Genomic DNA, 23,902 nt, shown 5'->3' with positions numbered 1-23,902 from the left:
TATTCCAGTGATCCTCACCTGCTGGCCTAGGTGAATGTGTTCTGCTGATTAGGGTTGCACCAATACCACTTTAAGACCGAGTACAAGTACCAATACTTTCAATTACTCGCTGATACCGATTACCAATCCTTTTTTTAAGGTCATGCGACAGTGGCACTAATATACAGCACTGATGATGCCTAGTATCGGTACAACCTTAATCCCGACCTGGAAAAATTCCTGGCAGATGCTCTGTGGGCTCTAAACAGATTATCAGATCTTTTGTTCCACTATTTCCTTTTCAACCCTGCTTTACAGTCGCTGGCTTTAACAGCATGACTGTTGAAACCCATGTATTGACACAGGCATTTCGGAATCTGATTTCTACCATGCTGAAGGCTACTTCCCACAAGGTCTCCTCCGATGTAAAAGGCATATTTTAGTATGAGTCTGGGATTTCTCCCTCAGATTTCCTTTGTATGACATATCCTCTCCTTCCTGCAGTTCGGTCTAGCCCAGTGTTTTGCTCTCGGCATTATCAAGGGCCAACTTTATTTTTTATTTTTTTCTTGCTTCAGAGACCATTGGCCTAGAACCTTTTGTTCAAGGCATATCCCAGGTAGCTGCACCTGTTCATTTGTTCGTTCATTCCCCTGTGGCTCTATGGAATCTTAATCCGATTTTCTTTTCACTTCAGAAACCACAGTTTGAATCCATTAGACCCAATCTCCTCTCTCTATTCTTCGTAACTGTCACCTGTGCAAGGTGAGTGCCTGAAATGATATTCTTCTCATGCAAAGTAACATTTCTGGTTTTGCACAGGGAGAAGGTGGTGTTGGGAGTTAGGAGTTCCATCTTGCCTAAGGAAGTTTCTTTCGCCTCAACTAAAACACAGTTCTCCTGTTTTAGCTTCAATACACCATAAGTAAATTTCACATCATTGTATGGATGTGGTTTGTGAGTCAGCTGCTACTCCTTTTAGGAAGATGGATTCCCTTTTTGTAATCCTGAATGAACTCCAGAGGAGTGATCTGGCTTTATCTTCTGACCTGTCTCTCTGTGACTTAGGCAAACCATCTTCCAAGCTTCTTTTCACAAGAAATGGGTTTCCACCTTTCTTTTCAAGGACTCCTATGCTAGATCTGAGTGCTTTTTGGGGGGGTTTTTGTTGTCATCAGAGGATTCCCAGATTTGCAAGGCTGCTAATTGGTCTTCTGTTGACATAATCTCTATGATATTCTAGGTGGAGGTTATGGCATCATCTGATACCAACGTCAGATGTAAGATTCTTCAGGCGACTCATTAAGGCTTTCCTTGTTCTGTTTTTTTTTTTCCTTTTTGGGCCTGTTCATTCACTTGCTCTGTTATGCCACTGTCAGTTTAACTCTTTTGGACATCACAAAGGTAAAAAAAACTGTCCCTCAGTGCAGGAAAAAGTAAATTGTTTTGTAGTCGCAACAATCTTTTTTTGGAGTCAAATAGTGATTTTTCTTTTTTTCCCTTTAAGCATGACAGTCTTCGCAAGATAGTGTTACTGTTAGAACATTTAATTGCTATTTGGAACTACTTCAGTTGGTACTCACCTGAGAAAATGTAATGTTGAGATCTCTCTACTTGATGTCCAGGTGTATGATAATCTTTTGAAGGAAATGCATTATTGTATCTGCTGTAACCTGAACAATTATTTGCACTATTCTACTAATGTGCCTTATACAGCAGTATATTATTACTTCAATAACAATTATTGAAATATAGAATACATATTTGAAACTTTTTTACTTTTACACATATTAGGAGAAAATTAACAGTTGTGCAAGTTTGCACCACTCTTTTAAACTTAATGTGGTGCAGGCTACTTCTGTCTATATTATAATGGTGCAGGTAGCTTTAATTCCCTGGATTATTTTGCTTTGTATCTTTTGCATTTGATTGTAGATTCCTAGTTGTGTGTAGTTTTTTATAAGTAAATCAGTATATTTCTGTAGATTCCACTTCGCATGGTTCCAGAGGCTCCTATGAATCAACAACTCCTTGTATACCTCAATCCATATCTCCTGCATTTAGCCAAAGTACTGCTGTTCGACAAGTAAAAGATCCTCATCAAGGATCAGCAGTTCATTCCGCAAATCCTGTTACTCTTCAGATAGACAGCACCTCAGGGTCAAGCCATGCCTCAGTAAATGCTGCACCTGGAATGGGTCTTCTTTCTGAACCTGATGAAGAGGATAGACTAGAACATCTGGAGCAGGTACAACACTAAAAGATGCATTGTTTTAAACATTTGTTGAATTAATTTAGTAGACGCCTACATGACCTCTCGTTAAATCATTCTAAACATTTTTTAATGTGAAATACAGAGATATGTTGGGTTCCTGTTGTAGAGCTAAACAGGACTTATTTACCTCCAAACACCCATTTAAGTGGATTACTAATGAGTAATTTTTTATGGTGTAGCAAGCACAGAAAATGGTGGCGTACCTGCAGGACGGGGCGCTTGATGATGACAGATTGACAGGGAAGGTTCCAGATCACCGAGTGAAAGGACCACCTCAAGATAACCAACAAAAGTGGTACTACAAAGATCCACAGGGAGAGATTCAGGGTGAGTTTTGCCTTATTGCCTTAAGTCCATTTTTTTTGTTTTCGTGTTTTGTTTTTTTTAATTTGTGCTCTTCTGCTTATGTCTTGTTTCAGTCTTCCTCATTTTTTGTATTTTATAGGTCCCTTTAGTAATCGAGAGATGTCCGAATGGTATCAAGCTGGATACTTTCCTGTGACTTTGTTGTTGCGGAGAGTATGTGATGAAACCTTCCAGCCACTCTGTGACATTATTAAATTATGGGGCAGAGTTCCCTTCATCACACCTCCAACACCCAGACTAGTAAGTGATAATTCATTTAACTTTTTGTGCTAGAGTGTCTGCATTATGTGCAGCATTTCGTTTTCTGTGAAGATTTTTTTGGAGATCCAGTAAGAATTTGTTACATAGTCAAGTTGAAAAGAGAGATCCTGTCCTGCCAATAAAACAAAAGGTAGAATAAAAAAAAAAACCTCCATCTTTGAAACCCTAAATCCAGCAGTTCATTGTGATGAGTATAGAAAACCCTTAAGAAAACATTGTTCATTTTAATAGGAAAAAAGGAGCTCCTGTTTATTGCACATTTTCACAGTTCTAGTAAAGAACCTTTTGTGTATGTGAAGGTTAGACATCTGCTTCCATTGTGCCCAATTGTATTTTACATTGACCTTAAAAGAGGAATATGGCCAAAGCTTTTTTGACCATATTTCTCTTGTGGGTCACATTAGTGGCCTGTGCCTGTTGGATGACAATACAGAGCTTCTCCAATCAGGCTCTAGAAAGATCCCAACCATATCGCCACAGCCAGCTGTTTCTACACCCCCACCAGTGAGAGCTGGATGGGCAGAGCAGAGAGCAGTGACTGACAAGTCACCCCTCTCTGCCCAGGGCGTGACCAATGAGTTCTCAAGCTTGAAGCTGGCAAGGGACAGCTAAAGCGCAGAAGTGAGTACAAATGTTTATTTTCTTAACCCCAAACTTCTCCTTTTTAAAGTGAAGAACTTTCCACCAAGTTTACTATATGTACCATTATTTTAAAAGACCATTTAGGAAAACCATTGCGATCTGTACTTACTGTTGAACAAATTCTATTCTACAAAATATAATACCACTGTTACACAATGTAACTTAAGCTTCCCACATTTTATTGTTAAAAAAAAAAAAAGTTTGTGACTGCTGTGGTTTATGGATTTCGTAAAAACTTTTTTTTTTTTTATTTTTTTTTTTTTTTTATTTACAATGACAGCTGCAATGGCTATAGAACTTTCTCCAGATTTTCTGCTGATTTTTTCCCTTCAGATTTCCCAAAACCATATAATATGAGGTCAACCTTAAGAGTTTCAATTTGTATGCAATCAGGCAGGCCCTTGCACTACATGGTTTTGGTAAATCTGAAAACAAAAATCAGCAGAAAATCTGATAGTGTGTATGGGGCTTCAGACTCAAATAATGTTTATTTAACTAATCAAATGCAAGCGAAGAGACTGATTTTAGACACAAGGTAGATGGTCTCACGATCCAGGTGTCCCCTACTTATACGCTACTAACAGTGGGTCTGGTGTTGCATGCCTATTGACCTCTTTAGCCTGAAATCTTCATGGCCCCTACTTCTAGAGTCTGTGCCATCCTTGGCTGTCCCTAGCTGTATCTTGCTCTGTCCAGGGAGGTGTTTGCTTATACACCTGTCGTTCAAACAAGTTTTTCAAAAACTCAACACATGGTCGTGAGAACAAACGATTTTGCCATTATGTAATAACTGAATTTTGATTAAATTGTTCAATGGATGTAAATTAGTTTTTCATTTGTTTTGTTACATATGCCTAGTGCAAACTGTTCAGGCGAGAAACACGTTAACCTTTCAATTTATTGTTCATTCGGCCGAAGTCTTCTAAACTTTTATTAGATTTTTTTTTTTGGCTCAAAAGCGTCATAACCGATTTTCGAATTTGTGCCCATTAACTGGACAATAAACGAACAAACTGTCCAATTGGTAGATTTTCAAACATTTTTTTCGTCTGGTGTATGCCCACCATTAGTCTTGCCTGGCTTTGTAGCCCAAATCACACAGGTGTTTCCTAACTGTAAATGCAAAGGGCACATGTGACTGATTTTGCATTTTTCAGTAAACTACTGGATTGCATAGGCACTTTTGACAAGTGCCTATGGGCACGTCCAGTGGCTTGTATTGACCCCCGTATCTGTAAACCTCTGATGTTCCGGAGGGCTACTGAAAACCTGAAGATTTAAATGAAGAGGGCAGATACCAGCACAATGAACAATTTAAGTATTTTGTGATTTTAATTAAAAAAAGGAACTAAACATAAGCTTTAAACAGCCTGAGGTGAAAGTTTAAAGAATTGACAATATTTACAGATCAGCACTCGCAGCCATTGGCTACAAATGCTGATTGGATACGGGTTTTTCAGCATGTCCCTTCCAGAAAAGCCGGCCGTGAGACCAGCTTTTGTTGGACAGACAGCTGTACACACTAACAGAAAGCTGGTTGATTCCTGCTGAACTGGCCAATTTTGCCCAGTGTATATCCAGTTCCAGTCCCCACTATATAAGGGTTTCTGTGGAGACAACAGTCCGTGATTCATTTGATTTCTTTATTACTTTGGGCAATTAATATTTCAGTGTAACCACCTCCATTCCTAGTTGACACACTCTCACTTTCCAAGATTGACCTTAGAAAAAGTCTAATCACAACGTCTTTCCTTACATTACATCACTGGTCACAAACTTAACTGCCACTTCTGCCTAGAACCTTGTTAAATTACTTGGGTGCTTCCTCCAATGATCCGTTACCGTGTATGCCTTACAAATATGCTTACCCTAACCTCTGCACCCTATTTTATGAGTAACCCAGTCAGTGACGATTGAGTTCTGTCCTGAAAAAATTGTTACCTACCCAAATCTTTGCTGAACTCTGTCAAGTGGAAAAAAGTTTGCAAAGAAGTGAACTATTCATGTACTCAACCCTGTTGTCTGTCCTAACTTCTCACTGTTTCTAATGAAGATGTTCCATCTTTCACAGACTTTGCAGAAAGGCTTTCTTTGTTCTTGCAGGCCCAGCCCTTCAGCCAGCGATTTCAGTATGTTACACTGCAGCTAACTGAACTAGGACAATAAACAACCTGCATGGTCCTGTATTTCAGGATCGAGCTGTTAGAGCAGTTACAGCAATTGACTTCTGATCTGCTATTCTTTGGGGATGCCCTAGAACAGCCATCATCAATGACGGCCCGTGGGTCTGATCATGGACCGAACAATGCTTTTGCTGGGACCGTAAGGCCACCAGTGTAAAGTGCCTCCGCTCAGTCATCATTGGTTGCAGTGACCAACGGTCGTCCCTGCAGCCAGTGACATTGCATGTGCGTTCCGCCCCCTGCTGCTGCCTATCTAGTGGCTCCCAGCCGGCCGTAAGGCGTGAAGACACATGCCCGCCCGCCCCATGCTGCACGTTTTCTTGCGGCTCCCACTTCTTGCCAGCCACAGGGTATGATGCGTGCCACACCCCCTTCAGCAAGACACCCGGCGCAGCTCTCTCCCTCTGCAACTTGCTACCTCTGCTGGCTTCCGCTCTCTGCCTGCCCTCAAGGTATGTGGCATGTATTCTATACAGGGGCACTCTGAAGGGCACATTTTATGTTAAAGCGGAGTTCCACCTGCAAAAAAAATTAAGTCAGCAGTAAGGATGAGCTCAGGCGTGTTCACAACTAGCATGTGCAGAGCCCGTCAGGAAGTCTGCACTGCACAGCGCTAATCACAGGCAGTGAGACATTTTCCTGATGCTCGGCTGCAGAGATCGAGAAATGTTTCACTGCCTGTGATTAGCGCTGTGCAGTGCCAAATTCCTCGTGGGCTCTGCACGTGCTAGTTGTCACACCTGAGCTCATCCCTAGTCAACAGCTACAAATTAAAATAACGACTCTTGCCTGTCCAGGGCGCCCACCATGACCTCACCCAGAGCCTACCCATCACTCGGCTCCGGGTGGAGGCGCCGGCATCTTCAGTAAGGGAATCGGGAAATGAAGCCTTGCGGCTTCACAGCCTGATTCCTACTGCCTGTTCTGAATGGTCACTGCTGTCTTTTGAGACCTGTGTGTCTCCCAGAAGACCACGAGGGGGACGGAGCACCTTTCCCCCCTAAAAGGTGGCAAATGTGACATGGGGGGGGGTTACACCATATATCAGCGGAAGTTCAATTTCTGTGTGGAATTCCACTTTAAGGTTCACGCCGATGGGCACAACAAAATGTGCTCATCAGAGTGCCCCTTTACATAAAATATGCCCATCAGTGTGGGCATATTTTATGTTAAGGTTCACACTGATGGGCACATTTTGTTGTGCCCATCAGAGTGCACACATTTTGTTAAGGGGCAATCAGGGTGACCCTTAACATAAAATAAGGGGCATACTGATGGGCACATATGCAAGTGGGGGCACGTTGATAAGCACATATGTTAAGGGGGCACACCTGATGTGATGGGGACACCTGATGTAAGGGAGCACTCTGTCGGGAATGCCCGATAAAAAGGAGCACTGTGATGGGGACAACTGATGTAAAGGGGTACTCTGGTGGGGATACCTGATGTGATGAGGACACCTGATGTAAGAGGGCAACCTGACAGGAATACCAGATGTAAGGTGGCACTGAGATGGGGACACCTGATGTAAGGGGGCCCTCTGATGGGGTCATCCAATTGAAAGGAACAGTGTTATGACGGCACCCAATATAAGGGGGCACCCTGATGAATATAAATGTTAGGGGACACACTGATGGGAGACACCAGATGTAAGGGGGTCTTCTGATGAAGAAACCTGATGTAAGGGGCCACCCTGATGGTGGCAACTGATTTATGGGGGGTAGTCTGATGGGGGCACCCAATGTAATTAACTCTGGTAGGGGCACCTGATGTAAGGGGGAACACTATTAGGGGACATTTACATTTAGAGTATTACCAGAATGCGTGGAGGAAACACAGCACGAGTGCAGCTTGCACCAAAAAAAGGAAAGCAGACATGTACATTCTTTCATGGCACAGACATGTGATTCGGACCTCGGCCGGAAAACCTTTTTAGGAACCTGACCTCCTTGAATTTTAATTCACTACCCCTGCCCAAGAACATGTCATGAGACAAATTTACAGAATGGTTCTGATTAGGGATGCACCAATACCATTTTTTTTTCTTCTTTTTTTTTTTTTTTTTCTTTTTTACGGGTATATATATTTACATATTACATTTTTTTAGGACTTGCCGATGCCAAATACTGATACCGCAACTGTTTTGTTTATACTTCAGCTATCTGCAATGGTACAAAGCATTGAAAAGTTATTTACAAATTAAATACATTTTTTGTGTGCTTTTTTCAATATGAGACCTGGAGGAGTGTGTGGGATCTTCCTTTATGATCACTGGTATCTTTGAGAGACTGCATGATCCAGTTTAAATTGATACATAGAGCATATATCACGCCACACAGACTTCAAAAGATAAATCCTGCATGCTCTTCTCTAATAATCTTATTGTATAGAGACACCTATATGAATAGGGGCTGTCCTAGTAAGTATGATGAAGGTCTGGGCAAAGTGGCTGGATAAGCCGTATACATCATCTAATGCCCATGGGGGTTATAGATTTATAATATACAGTTGTGTTCAAAAGTTTGCATACCCTGGCAGAAATTGTTAAATTTTGGCATTTATATCGAAACTTTTCTATTTTGCGTGACATAAACTTTATTGTAAACAGTTTGTGTCTTTGACCCTTACACTGTTTTTCATGTTACAGGGAGAATTGGGTCCTGAGCATATTGGCCGCCACCAAGAGATGACAGCCCTGTACCAGATACAACAGCTGCACTACCAGCAGTTTCTAATACAGTGAGTTTATTATAAAGCTGTTGAAGGTACAATGTAGATATACGTTATAGGTTTACTGTGTCCCCTTAGTAATGTCACAGCGTCTGCATTTTAGTACTTGATTAATTAAAACAAATAGCTCTTGGTAACTTCCAATCCCTGTTCACACCTTTGCCATCTTGCCATGCGATTTGACAATTCCAAAATGCATGACAAGTCGCACCCCATTTCCGGCAATGGAACTGTTCATATAGCTGCGATTTATGTCGCAGCCACTATGGTAAAGGTTCCTGCACTACTTTTTACCGATTTCATTGTGACTTGCATAGACGTCTTTTAAATGAAGTCGCAAGCCGCAAGGAAATCGGTAGTGCAAATTGCACTTGTCCAGCTTTGAAATCGTGCTGACGTAGCTCGATTTCAAAGCCTTACTGGTGTGAACCGGGCTGTGCAGTAATAAGTGCTGCTGTAAGCGGTTGCCCCCTGCTCACATGATACTATTGGTTCTGGGACTGATTTCATTGTTCCTTCTAAAAGTGCCAATATTTGAAACCTGGAATCATGTTATCATCTGATCTTCAAAAAGTCTGTTCTGTCCTTGATATACTCCTGAACTCATTTGGATTTACCTTGACCCCCCTCCCTTCTTGGCTGAGATCTTTACCACTGTCAAGCAAAGATTTTATGACTCATTTTACTGACTGATTGCAGATGTTACTTAGGGCACTGGATCCTGTGTGGGGGAACCAACTTCGGCACTTGGTGCAGCTTGTGTTAGCCATAGGGTGCTTTTATAGGTCCAGGGCCATGGTCCATTCCTATGGAACACAGTCCCTGAAGACCACCTTGGGGTATGCCCATTGTGAAGAACGAAGGTCTGACCTTTTGTATACAGTACATCGCCACCACCACGAAGAATGGTCTTTTGAGTTTGATCTGATATGACAAAAATGGTGTACTCAGGATCTTGACATCCCAGCCTTCAGATTTAACAGTAGACTACCTCCTGTATCCGGAAACATGCATCTAGCTATGGCCTTGGATACCCTAGTTTGATCTCAGTCTCAGGCTAATCTATGCCTTTCATTGACTGAACATTCTGCCTCACCTGCTCCCCAAAATAGAGCAAGAGCGGGAGCTGGTGATTTTTCAGGCACCAAACTGACCCAGAAGAACCTGGTACCCAGATTTCTCACAGGAGTCTCAAAACCACCTATTGCACCGCGCTTCAGTCTCTGACTTTAAGTGCATGGCTTTTGAAACCCAGGTCCTAAGGATAGAGGGAAATCTGAAGAAGAAAAAAGCTACTTTGAGAAAGGAATTTATATTGTACCTATAAGTATTACGCCTGGTGTGATGGCAGTCCTTTTTACTCAGTGCTCCGCATTCTGGCCCTCCTTCAAACAGGCCTTGACCAGAATTTAGCTGTTACCACCCTTTTTCAACACCCTTTGGCTTTTCACTCTGGTTTAAAACCCCTTTTTTAAGGGGTTCTCATATTGGCCCCATTTGCAGCACCCCGTGCATCCCTGGGATCTTGCTTATCTCTGCCTTGAAGAAAATTTCCTTAGAGATTCTTGCTAGCAAATTACCCTTTCTGATGGCCATCACGTCTGTCAGACATGTCTATGAACTAGCAGCCCTTCCTTTATAGTCTGCAATAAGATGGTTGTATTATTCCTTGGACCATCCTTTAAGCGACTTCAGCCCTCCATCGCAATAAGGACATTGCTCTACCTTCCTTGTATCCTGCTCCTAAGCACCCAAAGGAAATCTCTCTACATTGCCTGGCTGTTGCCAGAGCCATTAGTTTGTACCTAAAACCTACTGTTTAAAACCGATTCCCCATTTGTCCTTTCCTCAGGTACTTGCAAAGGGCACCCACCATCAAAGTCCACCATTACACGGTGGATAAGGGATTTGATTGATTGAGCCTATGCTCTGAATCGAAAACCTCCACCGGAACTTTTAGGCCCCTTTCACGCATTCTGACCGTTTGTCCGTTTTTTCATCAATGCGTTGACGGATGAAAAACTGATGTGAATGAATGATCATCCATTTACATCCGCATTCGTCGTCGTCCGTTTGTGGAAACTGTTTTAGGCGCCTTTCACGCGGAGTGGATATGCTCAGCTGCAGATCGCTCTGTTGATCTCCGCTGAGCTGCTGGATGACAGGTCTCTCTGCTCACTGAGCAGGGAGGGGGCCCTATCAGAGGCCCACTGATTTCTATGGGGAAACCGGACAGTATGTCTGTTTTCATCAGCTCTCATCTGATCCGATCTGCCAGACAGACGTATGGCAAACCTTCAGTCATCTGTCTTGATCGGATGACAGGCGGGTGTCAATGGACACCTCTGCTGACACCCACCTGCCCATAGGAGTGAATGGATGGCCTGCTCTAACAGGTGGATCAGAGTGGGCTTATCGTGTGAAAGGATCCTAAAGCTCTATTTCTCTTACGTTCGCTGACTGACACAGCTCCTTTATTCTTGACCATTGGGTGGTTAAGCCACCTTCAGGAGAGGACTAGGCAGAACATGTTAACATGTACAAAAAAACAGAACTTTCTAGTTCCGCCCAAGGGGGCCCATCAGTCCGGGATTCTTTTGCAGAAGTTTGTATTTTGTGCAAGATTAAGATCCTGTGATCTGCTATCAACAGCCGGATGGATGACAGGCTGCATACCCTTATCCTTGTAGTCTCCCCAGCCTGGTCAGCGAGTGTGTGCAGACCATAGCTACGCGCTGGGTCGGCCAAGTGATGCCCCTCAGGCTCCAGGGGAGGCCGGTGAGTGCAATGCTCCGGGGCACACATGACCGGGCTACTGATGTCTGAGTAAGTGTGCCATGGCCAGCAGCCACCCCGTACTGATCGGAGAGTGGGTCTGTGATGGAATGTCCCCAGCTCGTTAGGAATGGTAAGTACAGCTCTCCCTGCCTCTGTAGTGCTGAGCAGCTGGGCATTCCCTGGGAGGTCGATACGGGGGTCCCTCTTCTCCCTCTCTTCTCTCCCTATCCCTGCGCTGGGTGGCGGTGCCCCTGGGTGTAGTCTCCCCGCTTGGTGTCTGGAGGTCTGCACATGCTGATCGCCATAGCGCTGTTCTGACGCCATTTTCTGTCTTTTTTTTTTTTTCACCGTCCCTCTCTGTGTACAGTTGTTTGGTGGCCATGTTTGGTGTGACTCGGGGAGAAGCATGGTTGGGAACCATTTTACTGTAGTTCGGCCATTTTCCCTGTGATTATGTCCTTTATACTGGACGCTCAGTAGCCCAGCTCATTTTATTTTTGCCCAACGCTGGTCCCTGAGGGCTCAGAACAGCGTGGTTTCTTCTCACAGACACCGGGGGATGACACAGGCACGACTAGCTGAACGGCACAGAACTCGGGCAGGGTGGCGAGTCCTGCGGTGGGGGCCCCTCAGCCTGCAGCAGCTAGGAGGGTGCGACTATACACCTGTCCTAAATCACCAACAGGTGACAGACAGCGTCAGCATGGTTCCAAAAGCTGATGTTTCTTCCCCCTAACTCCCTGCAATTGCAACTGGCTTGTTTGCAAACTGTGCAGTGCCTTTGAACGCCTTGTTGGAGGTCCTGAAAACGTTCGTTGCCAGGGGTGGAGGCGGTGTGCGGGCGCAAGGTGGTGGAAAGCGGTGCATTACCCCCTTGTGGAGAGCCTTCTGCAATAATGGTTGGCTCCTCCAGTCGTGGACTCCTCAGTATCCAGGTTAGTTAAGGTAACCAAGATCCCGGTAGAGGGACCCCACGGGCAGGAACCGAGGCAGTGGCCGTTCCTTATTTTATGGTTGGGGGGGTCAGCAATACGACCAGTACTTGACCACAGCAATTGTGTCGCAGACACTTACTGAATGGGCAAACTTTTGCACTGCAAATTGGAGAATCAGCAGGCTAATCCCATCTGCGTGGAACTTTCAGACCAGTTAGTGCACGGTCTTAAGTACGTGGCTCTAGATAATTTTCCCCTGCTATCCAAGGTTTCAGTGTCAGCAGTGGTGTTGAGGTGCCTGATTTGGCTGAAATGCTGGTCGGTGGACCAGGCATCTAAAAAAAAAAAAAAGAGCCTTGACGGATCTACCCTTCCTTGGTGAGCGGCTCTTTGGAGCCTCGTTGGATGACATTATTAAGAATGTCACAGGTGGGATGAGTACCTTGCTCTCACAGGCCAGGAAGGCTAAGGAGCCATGCCGCACGCAAGGGCCCTCATTTTCCCGCTCAAGAGGTTTTTTCGTCCGTCCGGGACTTCAGCTAGACGCTCCCAGTCCAACAGGACGACTTCTGAGGGACAAAAGCGTCTCTGGAACCGCAAGCCTGCGAGCAAAAGTGCTACTGCATGAAGGTTGCCCCCGCCCGTCATACAGGTGGGGGGTCGCCTTCGAGAGTTGCAGCATGGTGGGCCTCTTGGCTATCTGACCAATGAGTCTGCGAACTGATTTCCTCTGGCTACAAGATAGAGTTCCTCTCTTGGCCACCAAGTGCTTTCTTCTCCACATAGTCGATGAGACTACGAGGACGTCCGATCAGGATCAGGTCAGACAACGCCACAGCAGTGGCATATGTCTACCTTCAAGGAGGAACATGTAGCTCGGCTGCAGCAAGGGAGGTCGCTCACATCCTTCAGTGGACAGAGCGACACGTACCGGCCTTATCGGTCATTTACATCCCAGGAGTTGAAAACTGGCAGGCGGACTACCTAAGTCACCAGATGCTCGGCCCAGGAGAATGGGCATTGCATCCAGAGATGTTCAGGCTACTGTGCCTGCAGTGGGGCACACCAGACGTGGATTCCCTGGCCTTTCCATCTCAATCAGAAGGGAGGCGAGATTCGTATCCAGGATAAGAGATCCTTGGGAAGACGCGTCAATCGCGCTGGTGGTTCCATGGGATCAGTACCGACTGATCTATGACTTTCCTCCAATAAAGCTACTACCATGTCTGCTCCGCAGAGGGAGTTCCAGTAATATTAATGCCCCGGATTGGCCTCGGCGTCCCTGACGCGCCAACCCAGTACGCCTGGTTGCGAAGACTCCCTGGCGACTGCTGTTGCGAGAGGACCACCTGTGTCACCGTCCAATTCTCCATCTTGTTTTACCATCGCTGGTTTCAGCGACATAGCTGTTGAGAGCCAGATGCTAAGGTACCGAGGCCTATCTGAGTCAGTGATCTCGACTATGTTGGGAGCACGGAAATCATCTTCTCGTGTGAGGAGTAAGGATGGCATCCGTGCACCTATTTAGTTTCCAGGATCCTGCTGTTTCCACAGCAAGGAGTAGACCAGAATTTGGCTTTAAGCACCATTAAAGGACCAATATCGGCCTTGGGTGTCTTTTTTTTTCAGTGACCCCTGTCGTCTCACTCTCTAATGAGCACTTTTGTACAGGGAGTCCGACTTGTAGTTCCTCCAGTGTGTACACCGTTACCCCTGTGGGATCTGAACCTGGGGTTATCGGTGCTTCAGAAACCGCCGTTTGGGAACATCAGAGTAATTCCCTTGTTGACTCTTGCCCAGAAAGTGGTCTTTCTAGTGGCCATTATATCGGCCAGGAGGGTTTCGGAACTGGCGGCCTTGTCTTGCAAGTCGCCCTATATGTTTACCCATAAGGATAAGGTGGTGTTGCATCCACAACCTTCCTTTCTGCCGAAGGTGGTTTCGGCGTTCCACATCAATGAAGATATTGTTACCATCTCTGTCTCCTAAACCAACACATCCTAAGAGGGGGCCCTTTATTCCCTGGACGTGGTCAGGGCTATAAAGATATATTTGTCTGCCACGGCTCCCCTTTTGGAGTTAGATTCTCTGTGCGTTTCGGTAGCTGGTCCGTAAAAGAGGTATGGCAGTCTCGTGGATCAGACAGATGTGGTACAGGCCTACGCCTTAAAGGGCCAGGTGCCCCCCTTTCCTGCCATGGCCCATTCCACCAGGACAATTGGGGCCTCTTGGGCTTCCGACCTAGAGTGTCAGTCGCTCTGTTGTGTAGGCGGCAATTTAGTGGATGTAAGTGCAGTGGATGTAAGCGCATCGTCTGATGCCTTCTTTGGCTGCAAAGTTTTTGCGGGCGGCCGTATAATGTTGCAATTCTGCACTTCTTTTTTCTGTTTAAAGAAAATAGTTACCTTTTGAGTATAATGCACTGTTGCATTGTTACTGCAAGTTCTGATGCGGTTAGATAAGGTGGTGTCTCCCCTGTTAGGGAGCACTTCTGATTGTGGGTGAAGTTTTTATGCTGTTTCCCACCCCTCGTTATGATACTGCTTGGGGACGTCCCAATGGTCAAGAAAGGAGCTGTGTCAGTGAACATTAGAGAAAATAGGATTTTTGTACTCGCTGTAAAATCCTTTTCTCTGTAGTTCACTGACTAACACAGCACCCTCCCCTCTTATTGATTACGTTATACTGCTTGTTGATGTACTGAGGCTGCAGGAAGCAGGCTGGGGGGTTGTTACTAAAGGGACCGCCCCTTGGGTGGAACTAGAAAGTTCTGTTTTTTTGTACATGTTAACATGTTCTGCCCAGTCCTCTCCTGAAGGTGGCGTAACAACCCAATGGTCAAGAATAAAGGAGCTGTGTCAGTCTGAACTACAGAGAAAAGGATTTTACGGTGAGTTCAAAAATTCTATTTTTTTTCTTTCGTTTAAAAAAAAGTATCGGATGAAAAATGGATGTAAACTGACAAAATGGTCAGTTTTTCATCCGATGCATTGGTAGTGGATGTAAAAGAAAAACTGATGAATATTTCATCAATTTTGATGTGACTAAACTAATTAAATGAACGGTCTGCATGTGTGAAAGGGGCCTTAGACACACACTCAACCACACCTGTTTGACTATCCTGGGCCTTTAGGTACCAAGCCTCTGTCACCCACCTGCTCTTCTGTTCATACTTTTTCAAAATTTTACCAGGTGGATGTCCATCTTCTGACATAGATTTTAACCGCCTGGTTCCTGCAGCAACACTCTGAACCTGGGTATTTTACTCTTGTTTTTGGGTATGTTGGCACAGTTTCATTTGTCTAGTTGTTGCCATCCTTCTATTCATAGCTGGGAGACATCTCATGGTGTATGAATAGGATATCTGTGTCCTGTACAGTTAAGATCAGAGGGATTTTGAATTGCCTGTTAATTCCAGTACAGGACACAGGCCACTCTCCCTCAACTCTCCTTTTTACTCTGCATTGTTTACTACAAAACAGAGGGCTTGGTGGAGTAGGATTACAGGGGTGGCACCCCACTGGGCATGTGTTCTCAAAGGTTTGCCAGGGTCCAATCATGGTGTAGGAATAAAATGTCCTGTACTGTTCTCTAAGATGTGGCATTTACAGGCAAGTCAAAATTCCTATGTTTTCATGTTTAATTTATTTTCATGCTCTTCTATTCTTTCTTTTTTTTTTGTTCTTCTGGTGGTGAGACCATGTTTAAAAATGTTACCGTTGTCTTCACAGACAGCAATATGCCCAGATGATGGCACAGCAGCAGAAAGCAGCTCTTTCGTCACAGCAGCAGCAACAGCTGGCTCTACTCCTGCAGCAGTTCCAGGCTCTAAAGATGAGGTAATATATCACACAGACCATGTTGTCTATTGTGTATTTTTCATCTAGTAAAGGATTTCTCAACTAATGCTATAATTTTCTGATTTCTCCTAGAATATCTGAACAGACAGTTATTCCTGCATTGTCAAGAGCTATGTCTGTGCCAGATAACACGCCTTTATGGGAACTTCAGACAGCTGCTCCTCCACCCACACGTAAGCATTGCAAGATATGGGTCATATTCTTAGTATGCAAGACAACAGCTTACATGTTTATTTTTGTGATTTGAAGGAGAGCTCTGGGGTAGGTCTGATATGCATAGTAGCTCCCATGTTTTAGGGGCGAAGTGGGTGGCATTCAGTCTCTGAACACCGTTTAGTTAAAAGTACAATTGCCCACTCTGTAATTCGTGCAAATTTGCTTCTACTCTTACATAATAGCCTGAGTGTAGTCTAGGCCTACATTTCAGGTAATCTTGTGAATGAAGAGTTATGTTTGCAACTTAACCCGAGTAGATAGTTGGTTATGGTATCTGATGGAGTGTTAGTGATTACCAAGTCAAAAACAGATTTATGCTAACTTTTCCTTGTCATTATGTAATTGAAGGAGGTCCACAGTAGAGGGAATGTGTTTTGCTCACTGTCTCCTGTTTTCACCTTTTACATTACAAAAATAAAATAAAAAATCTAGTTCATGACTGACTAAAACCATACATATACAAACATAAACCCACAAGGCGCAACACATAATGGAAAAACAGACTAGTAGTGACACACATCCAAATCACTTTCTTAAAACCTGATCTAATATTCACCTTGTCCTGGACCTAAAATCCCCAAATTACTATCTTTTTTTAATGCCAAGGTTTTCTATGAAATAAGCAAAGTTAATTATTGCCTCTCTGTTATAGGGTACCAAGCATCTATAGACATTCAAGAAGTCTGTCTACATGTTTCTATTTTACCAACTTCATTAGCACTTTTTCTGCTTCACAATAGGAGATAAACTGCTATTTGGCCTAGCCTCTGCTGCCAGAGTAGTCACAAAGGTATTTGCACCCCTTCTTGCCCTCTTAAAAGTGTAAAGGCTGAAGTTTTTTTTGCCAGTGAATTAATGAGGGGGAAGGGCCAAGCCGCAGCTCTGTATGTGAATGGAGACAGAGCCACGGCTTGGGAGCGAGCCTGCTCGGGTTCCCCCATTGCTAGCTGCTTGCTCTGGGGGCACTTGACAGGAGGGGGCGGGCCAGAAGCGCCAGCAGGTCACATGAGAAGAGGAGGATCGTGGCTGCTCTGTGCAAAAACACTGCATAAGGAAGGCAAGTATAACATGTTTAAAAATGAAATCTAAATTCACTTTAATATCACGTTAAGTGATAATAAACCCTAACTTTAGCCCACTTAAAATTACTAACATCAGGCGATACACCGTGATGAATGAAATCCTTCTACATAAACTGTACATATTCATCTGCAGTCTTCTCTCCTCTAAAGCCTTCCAGAGTACATAGATTAGTCCAGGAGACAGGGATCTGCTGTCACACACTGCACACAGCTCAGAGCTTGGTGTAATCTGACACCTAAGTGGGGAGAGAGGACACACTCCCCTCTACACAGTCTCAGTAGGAGATATGCACACCTGAGGCTTCCCTGAGTATTTCTTGGTTTATGAGAAAACTGTCAGAAGTAATGCATGCATATAGCAAAGGAAGAAAAGAGCAGAAAGGAGCCACACTAAGGTGTCCGTTTAGTATATTTTGATATTTTACATCTCTCGAGTTCTCTGCTCTTCTCGGAGATATTTGTTCTCACCCATGTGGCAGTTTAATATATCATGTAGATCACTTCTCCCACTGAGAATAGAAGTGATCTACAAACGCTCTGAGAACCCTGAACGGCTTCCGTTTCTGTAATCTCACAATAGCTCAGGAGATTTCAGTATCAGAATCCCAAAGTGAAATACGAAGCACTCCACATACACTGCACATATTAAGTTAATAATAGATATAATCCCCCTACCCAATAAACAGACACCCCATAACTGTAAAACATTCTAATACATAACATATGTGCATATTTATGCGAATGGTGTATTCTGAAATGATAGTACCCTATTTGTCATGCAGATATGCACCATTCATATAAAAACAATAAATACATATATTAAATAGTTCAAAGTAATTTAAAAAAAGCATAACAATAAAAATATTAAATTAACAATTAAAATAATAATAAATACATAATAATAATATCTATATATATATATAATATATATATATATATATATGTGTGTGTGTGTGTGTAAAGTATATATGGCGTTTTTCACACAGGCGTATTAACATATACACTTATGCAAACGCAGTGTGTACTGGACTCATCTGATGCTCTGAATTTTACAGCCACCTTGCGCGTTATCAGCAATGCATCATCTGCGCAGCTGTCAAAATTACAGCATCAGTTGTACTTCTGTAGCCACAACACTGCCTTTATATATATATATATATATATATATATATATATATATATATATATATATATATATATATATATATATATATATATATATATATATATATATATATATATGCCTATATATGTGTATGTGTGTATATATATATATATATATATATATATATATATATATATATATATATAATATATATATTAGGGGTGCAACAGATCGTCACTGATCCGTGATTCGAATGGGTCACCCTGTTCGGATCGGCACACACAGCGTTCCGCGGTCTCGGCCTTAGGAAAGGTCGCGGCTTTGGCCTAGCTCTGGAGCGCTAGCTATCTTGGTGCACCCATCAGCCATTTACGATTTGATCACTCTGTCAAATGATGGAGCGATCACTTGTAAACAAACGTTGGTTCCTCTCTCCCTTCTGTAAAGTGGAGGGGAGAGATCGGATAGAAGCAGCGCTGTGGGCTGGATCTGTAGTGTCCACAGCGCTGCTCTGTAACAATTGCAGTCACAGTCATCCCTCCATACTCTGCCAATACTCTGCAATTCCCTGCCAATACCGTGCCAATAGTCTGCCATACCCTGTCAATAGTCTGCCATACCCTGTCAATAGTCTGCCATACCCTGTCAATAGTCTGCCATACCCTGTCAATAGTCTGCCATACCCTGTCAATAGTCTGCCATACCCTGTCAATAGTCTGCCATACCCTGTCAATAGTCTGCCATACCCTGTCAATAGTCTGCCATACCCTATCAATAGTCTGCCATACCCTGTCAATAGTCTGCCATACCCTGTCAATAGTCTGCCATACCCTGTCAATAGTCTGCCATACCCTGTCAATAGTCTGCCATACCCTGTCAATAGTCTGCCATACCCTGTCAATAGTCTGCCATACCCTGTCAATAGTCTGCCATACCCTGTCAATAGTCTGCCATACCCTGTCAATAGTCTGCCATACCCTGTCAATAGTCTGCCATACCCTGTCAATAGTCTGCCATACCCTGTCAATAGTCTGCCATACCCTGTCAATAGTCTGCCATACCCTGTCAATAGTCTGCCATACCCTGTCAATAGTCTGCCATACCCTGTCAATAGTCTGCCATACCCTGTCAATAGTCTGCCATACCCTGTCAATAGTCTGCCATACCCTGTCAATAGTCTGCCATACCCTGTCAATAGTCTGCCATACCCTGTCAATAGTCTGCCATACCCTGTCAATAGTCTGCCATACCCTGTCAATAGTCTGCCAATACCCTGCAATGCCCTGCCAATACCCTGCCAATACCGTGCCAATACGCTACCAATACCGTGCCAATACTCTACCAATACCGTGCCAATACTCTACCAATACCGTGCCAATACTCTACCAATACCGTGCCAATACTCTACCAATACCGTGCCAATACTCTACCAATACCGTGCCAATACTCTACCAATACCGTGCCAATACTCTGCCATACCGTGCCAATACTCTACCAATACCGTGCCAATACTCTGCCATACCCTGCCAATACTCTGCCATACCCTGCCAATACTCTGCCATACCCTGCCAATACTCTGCCATACCCTGCCAATACTCTGCCATACCCTGCCAATACTCTGCCATACCCTGCCAATACTCTGCCATACCCTGCCAATACTCTGCCATACCCTGCCAATACTCTGCCATACCCTGCCAATACTCTGCCATACCCTGCCAATACTCTGCCATACCCTGCCAATACTCTGCCATACCCTGCCAATACTCTGCCATACCCTGCCAATACTCTGCCATACCCTGCCAATACTCTGCCATACCCTGCCAATACTCTGCCATACCCTGCCAATACTCTGCCATACCCTGCCAATACCGTGTCAATACTCTGCCAATACCCTGCCAATACTCTGCCAATACCCTGCCAATACTCAGCGATACCCAGTCATGCTCAGCCAATTATTATTTGCTGATCCGAAAAATGGTCCAATCCGTGACTCTGATCCCAGGAACGATCCGTTCCGTGAGTTTTTTGAAAATATATATACACACACAAATATAAATATATATACACACACAGATATATGTATGTGTATATATATGTATGTGTGTGTATATATATATATATATATATATATATAATATCTCTGTGTGTAATTGTATAGTTAATGTATTTGTAACCTGCTGTTGGTGTATTTTTCACTGCAGTTAAAGTTTTTACTTTCATTTTTGGCCACGGAAGAAGGAAGAAGCAGAGATCTCCTGCTATCTCCACCTCTGGGCTGGAGAAGCCAGAAAGGAGAACTTGAAAGAGAAGCACAGAGATAAAGTGGCATCTCTGTTTACTAAACATGCTGTTTCTGTTGCAGTCAATGCAGCCGTTCTGTGTTCTGAGATGAGAAGAGAAAAAATAATTCTCCAGCACTCATCTCGGTATATTAAACCTGCAATGCTCTGAGATAAGCAGAGATCATCCTGATCTCAGCTTATCACAGTTTACTAAACGGACACCTATGTGCTATGGTCTGGGGAAATTACACACTCTTGAGGCGATGTTTTGTTCACTTTTAATTTCCACATTAAGAACTCAGGGGTATCTTTACGTCACATGGTATTTAGAAAACATTCTCTTGACAGACTTGTCTCCCTTCAGCCATGTGAAAATGTCCACAGGACTATTTAGATACTTCAGGGTTTCAGATGGGTAACTGACTTACAAAAATCTGCTCTTCCAACCATTCCTTCACCTGGAATGCTTGGGCTTCGTTCTAGACAAAGCCCAAGCAAATGTCTGTCTTCCAAAAAACCAAATTGGCGCATTTGGTCTTCTATGTCAAAGACCAACCCTCTGTGAGATTCTCCATTACACTTCTAGGCCTCAAAATGTCTGTTCTTTTCAAGGCCCCTCTAACATAACATCATCTTAGCATGGAACAAACGCACTTCCTGTCCTGACCTCCCATGCTCTTGTCCAGCCAAGCAAGGAATTTCTTAGCTAGGTGGATTTTCAACCCTGTCTTAAATGGGAAAGTTGAGTTAATCTTATCAAAGGTGGAAGGTAATCTTATCTTATTGGTGAAAGGTAGTAATATATGCCTCAACCTTGAAAGTATGTCTGACCATCTCCTGGAAGGAGAAACATTCTTGGCAGTTTCTTGTGTTCTACATCCCGGTAGTCAGATTTCCTTGACCAAGGGGAATGGCCCCTTCATGTCTATTCATCCTGACATCTTCAGTCTCCTACTGTATGTCAGAAATGGTGTACTCCAATTGTGGGCATCCTGGCCTCCAGGTTCAAAAAATTTTCCCCCGATTGTGGCCAGGATCATAGATCCTTTAGCACTGGCAATCGATGTTCTGGTAATTCCCTGGACTCAGTTCATGTTATAATATTGTAAAATAAGATATGTGGTTTTTGACTGGAAATAGTCCATTGTTGGGACGCGGTCAGGACTGTACAAGTCTGTCTAAACTACGACCTCTTTTCAGAAAACAGACTTTTGTCCTGCCCACAGGGTCTCAAAAGGGACACCCTACTTCCAAGCCCATTAGATGGATAAGACCACTCATTCTAAGAGCTTAAACTATAAAAGATAAAGGGTGCCTCTGGTACTGTTTCGTGCTCACTCAAGCAGATTGGTGGGGGTCTTCTGAGCATTTCAACATCAAGTGTCTGTTGCTTATCTTTGTAAGGCCATCAAACAAAAATTCTTAGGAAAACAATGTTCTAAGAAAGTTCATTTGTTTTTCTAATTATTAGTTTGTCAAATCGGCATTTGTTTTCGACTGCATTTGATGGAGCAGAATGGGACATTTTTCTTGAATGAATAAATTTCAAACCATGTTTGTGGTTTTTGTTTGGTAAAGTCCATTCATTCCTAAACAAAAGCTTAAAACAAACAATCTTTTGAATGACGTTTGAATGATCTGAGAAGTTTCATAAAAAATTTTCATTAGACTTTTCTTAAGAATTTTCATTTGAAATTCTATACATTTATGGCCAACTTTAATCTGCATTGCTTGCTAAAAATAAAATGGACGTCTCATGGAACGGGGTAAGGTTTTATAGGTGCATGTCCAGTCACCTTAAGGTAGCAGCCCATGACCCAGTATCAATGAATATCCAGCCTGTACTCCCAATATATGGAATTTACAGGTGTTAAAATTTTTTCTGCATGTTATATGTTGCCTGTTTTTATTATTTAGTTTTTTTACAGCTTTTTATTCTCAGAATTTCATTGATTATTCTTGCATGTGTTTTGATCATTTTTAACCTCTGTTTTCAGTGTGGGAGGGAAGCAGTGTGTGGGACCTGCCTGTAGAGGTGGCATCTCAGGGAGCATCAAGAGAGCAGCTGGAACAGATGGAAAAAGCAAAAGCTGCCAAGGTAAAAATAGTAATTCAAATTGGCGCAACCCATTGTTAACAATGTAGCTATATAAAATTATGGAATGATTGCATCATAGCAAGTTCAGGGCTAAAGTCCAATCCATTAGCTTTATACAATACCTGCTTGTAAGAGACTACTGCCCTGAATCATGTATTAACGCTTTCGCTGCCAGGCCATGTGCTCCATTTTTACACTTTGATGGCCAGGCCATTTTTGCAATTTTTCCTTTGCTTTTTTTATTTTTTAAATAAAAAATAAATATCTGCTCAAATCCTTTTTAGATCACAGCAAATTTTACAAAATTCCTACAAAATTCCTATTAAATATAAAAGCTTAACCTGTATTGCGTTAATAAATAAATATTTGTAATTTTTAAATTGCGCCTTTGCAAAATGGTAGACTGAATGTACACAAAAATGTAAATAACCACATTTCTCAAAATCTAAGTTTTCATTGTTCCCTTACAGCTTTCAGAGTTTGTTAAAGATCCCCAAACCATATATTTTCTGAAAGCAGAGGACCAGTAGCATAAAAATGTGCTACTGATTTTTAAGGACCCATGATATTTGCGCAAATGTTTACCAAAGCTAAAAATACACTAAAATCATACATTTTTTGATTGAAAATGTATACTTTATTTTGCAAGAAAATATACAAAAAATACTTTAAACGGGGTACATTCCAATCTGTACTGTGACGCAGCGCATGAATACACTACATAATACAGTTCCAAGCATACATTACATTCATCCTGCGGTATGATGCCTGATGTGTTGCGCAGACGAATGGTACCCTGAAACATCACATCATGCATGACGCCGCATTACTTCCATAAACATGTCAGAAAAGTCAAGTCATACTGTTAAATCGAAAGGCATTTCAATGAGCAACAGGTTTGATGAGGGTGGGTGGAGAAGGTGGGGTAGGGAGGGGTAAGAAGAGTTCACAGGCCCAAAGCTTTATTGAACTGCCAAAGGATACATAATGGGGGGGGGAGGGAGAAAGAGGATGGGGGGGAAGGGGAAATCTTCAGACATCCTCTTCCTCAAAGTCCATCAAGTGATAGTCTCTGAGCAGACTGTGGACCAGTCTGCGACAGTCCTCGAT

The 23,902-nt window shown here is 43.2% G+C and overlaps 1 protein-coding gene across 8 annotated transcripts in view; it reads left to right on the top strand.

The window, feature by feature from the left end:
- Window positions 1-23,902, top strand: part of GIGYF2 (GRB10 interacting GYF protein 2) — a 268,385-nt gene that overhangs the window by 196,457 nt on the left and 48,026 nt on the right. For all 8 annotated transcript variants that reach the window (XM_077488487.1, XM_077488486.1, XM_077488485.1 and 5 more), the window contains 7 exons: window positions 1,965-2,227; window positions 2,434-2,581; window positions 2,700-2,860; window positions 8,354-8,445; window positions 15,881-15,988; window positions 16,082-16,182; window positions 22,692-22,792. In XM_077488487.1, the coding sequence (XP_077344613.1) occupies window positions 1,965-2,227; window positions 2,434-2,581; window positions 2,700-2,860; window positions 8,354-8,445; window positions 15,881-15,988; window positions 16,082-16,182; window positions 22,692-22,792 (974 nt within the window). The remainder of the gene's footprint in view (window positions 1-1,964; window positions 2,228-2,433; window positions 2,582-2,699; window positions 2,861-8,353; window positions 8,446-15,880; window positions 15,989-16,081; window positions 16,183-22,691; window positions 22,793-23,902) is intronic.

Source organism: Lithobates pipiens, unplaced genomic scaffold, assembly GCF_037356315.1.
Source record: "Lithobates pipiens isolate NorthernLeopardFrog02 unplaced genomic scaffold, aLitPip1_a1.2 Scaffold_18, whole genome shotgun sequence".
Classification (NCBI taxonomy): domain Eukaryota; kingdom Metazoa; phylum Chordata; class Amphibia; order Anura; family Ranidae; genus Lithobates; species Lithobates pipiens.
The sequence above is the reverse complement of the archived record's forward strand: the minus strand, read 5'-3'. Positions and strand labels throughout refer to the sequence as shown.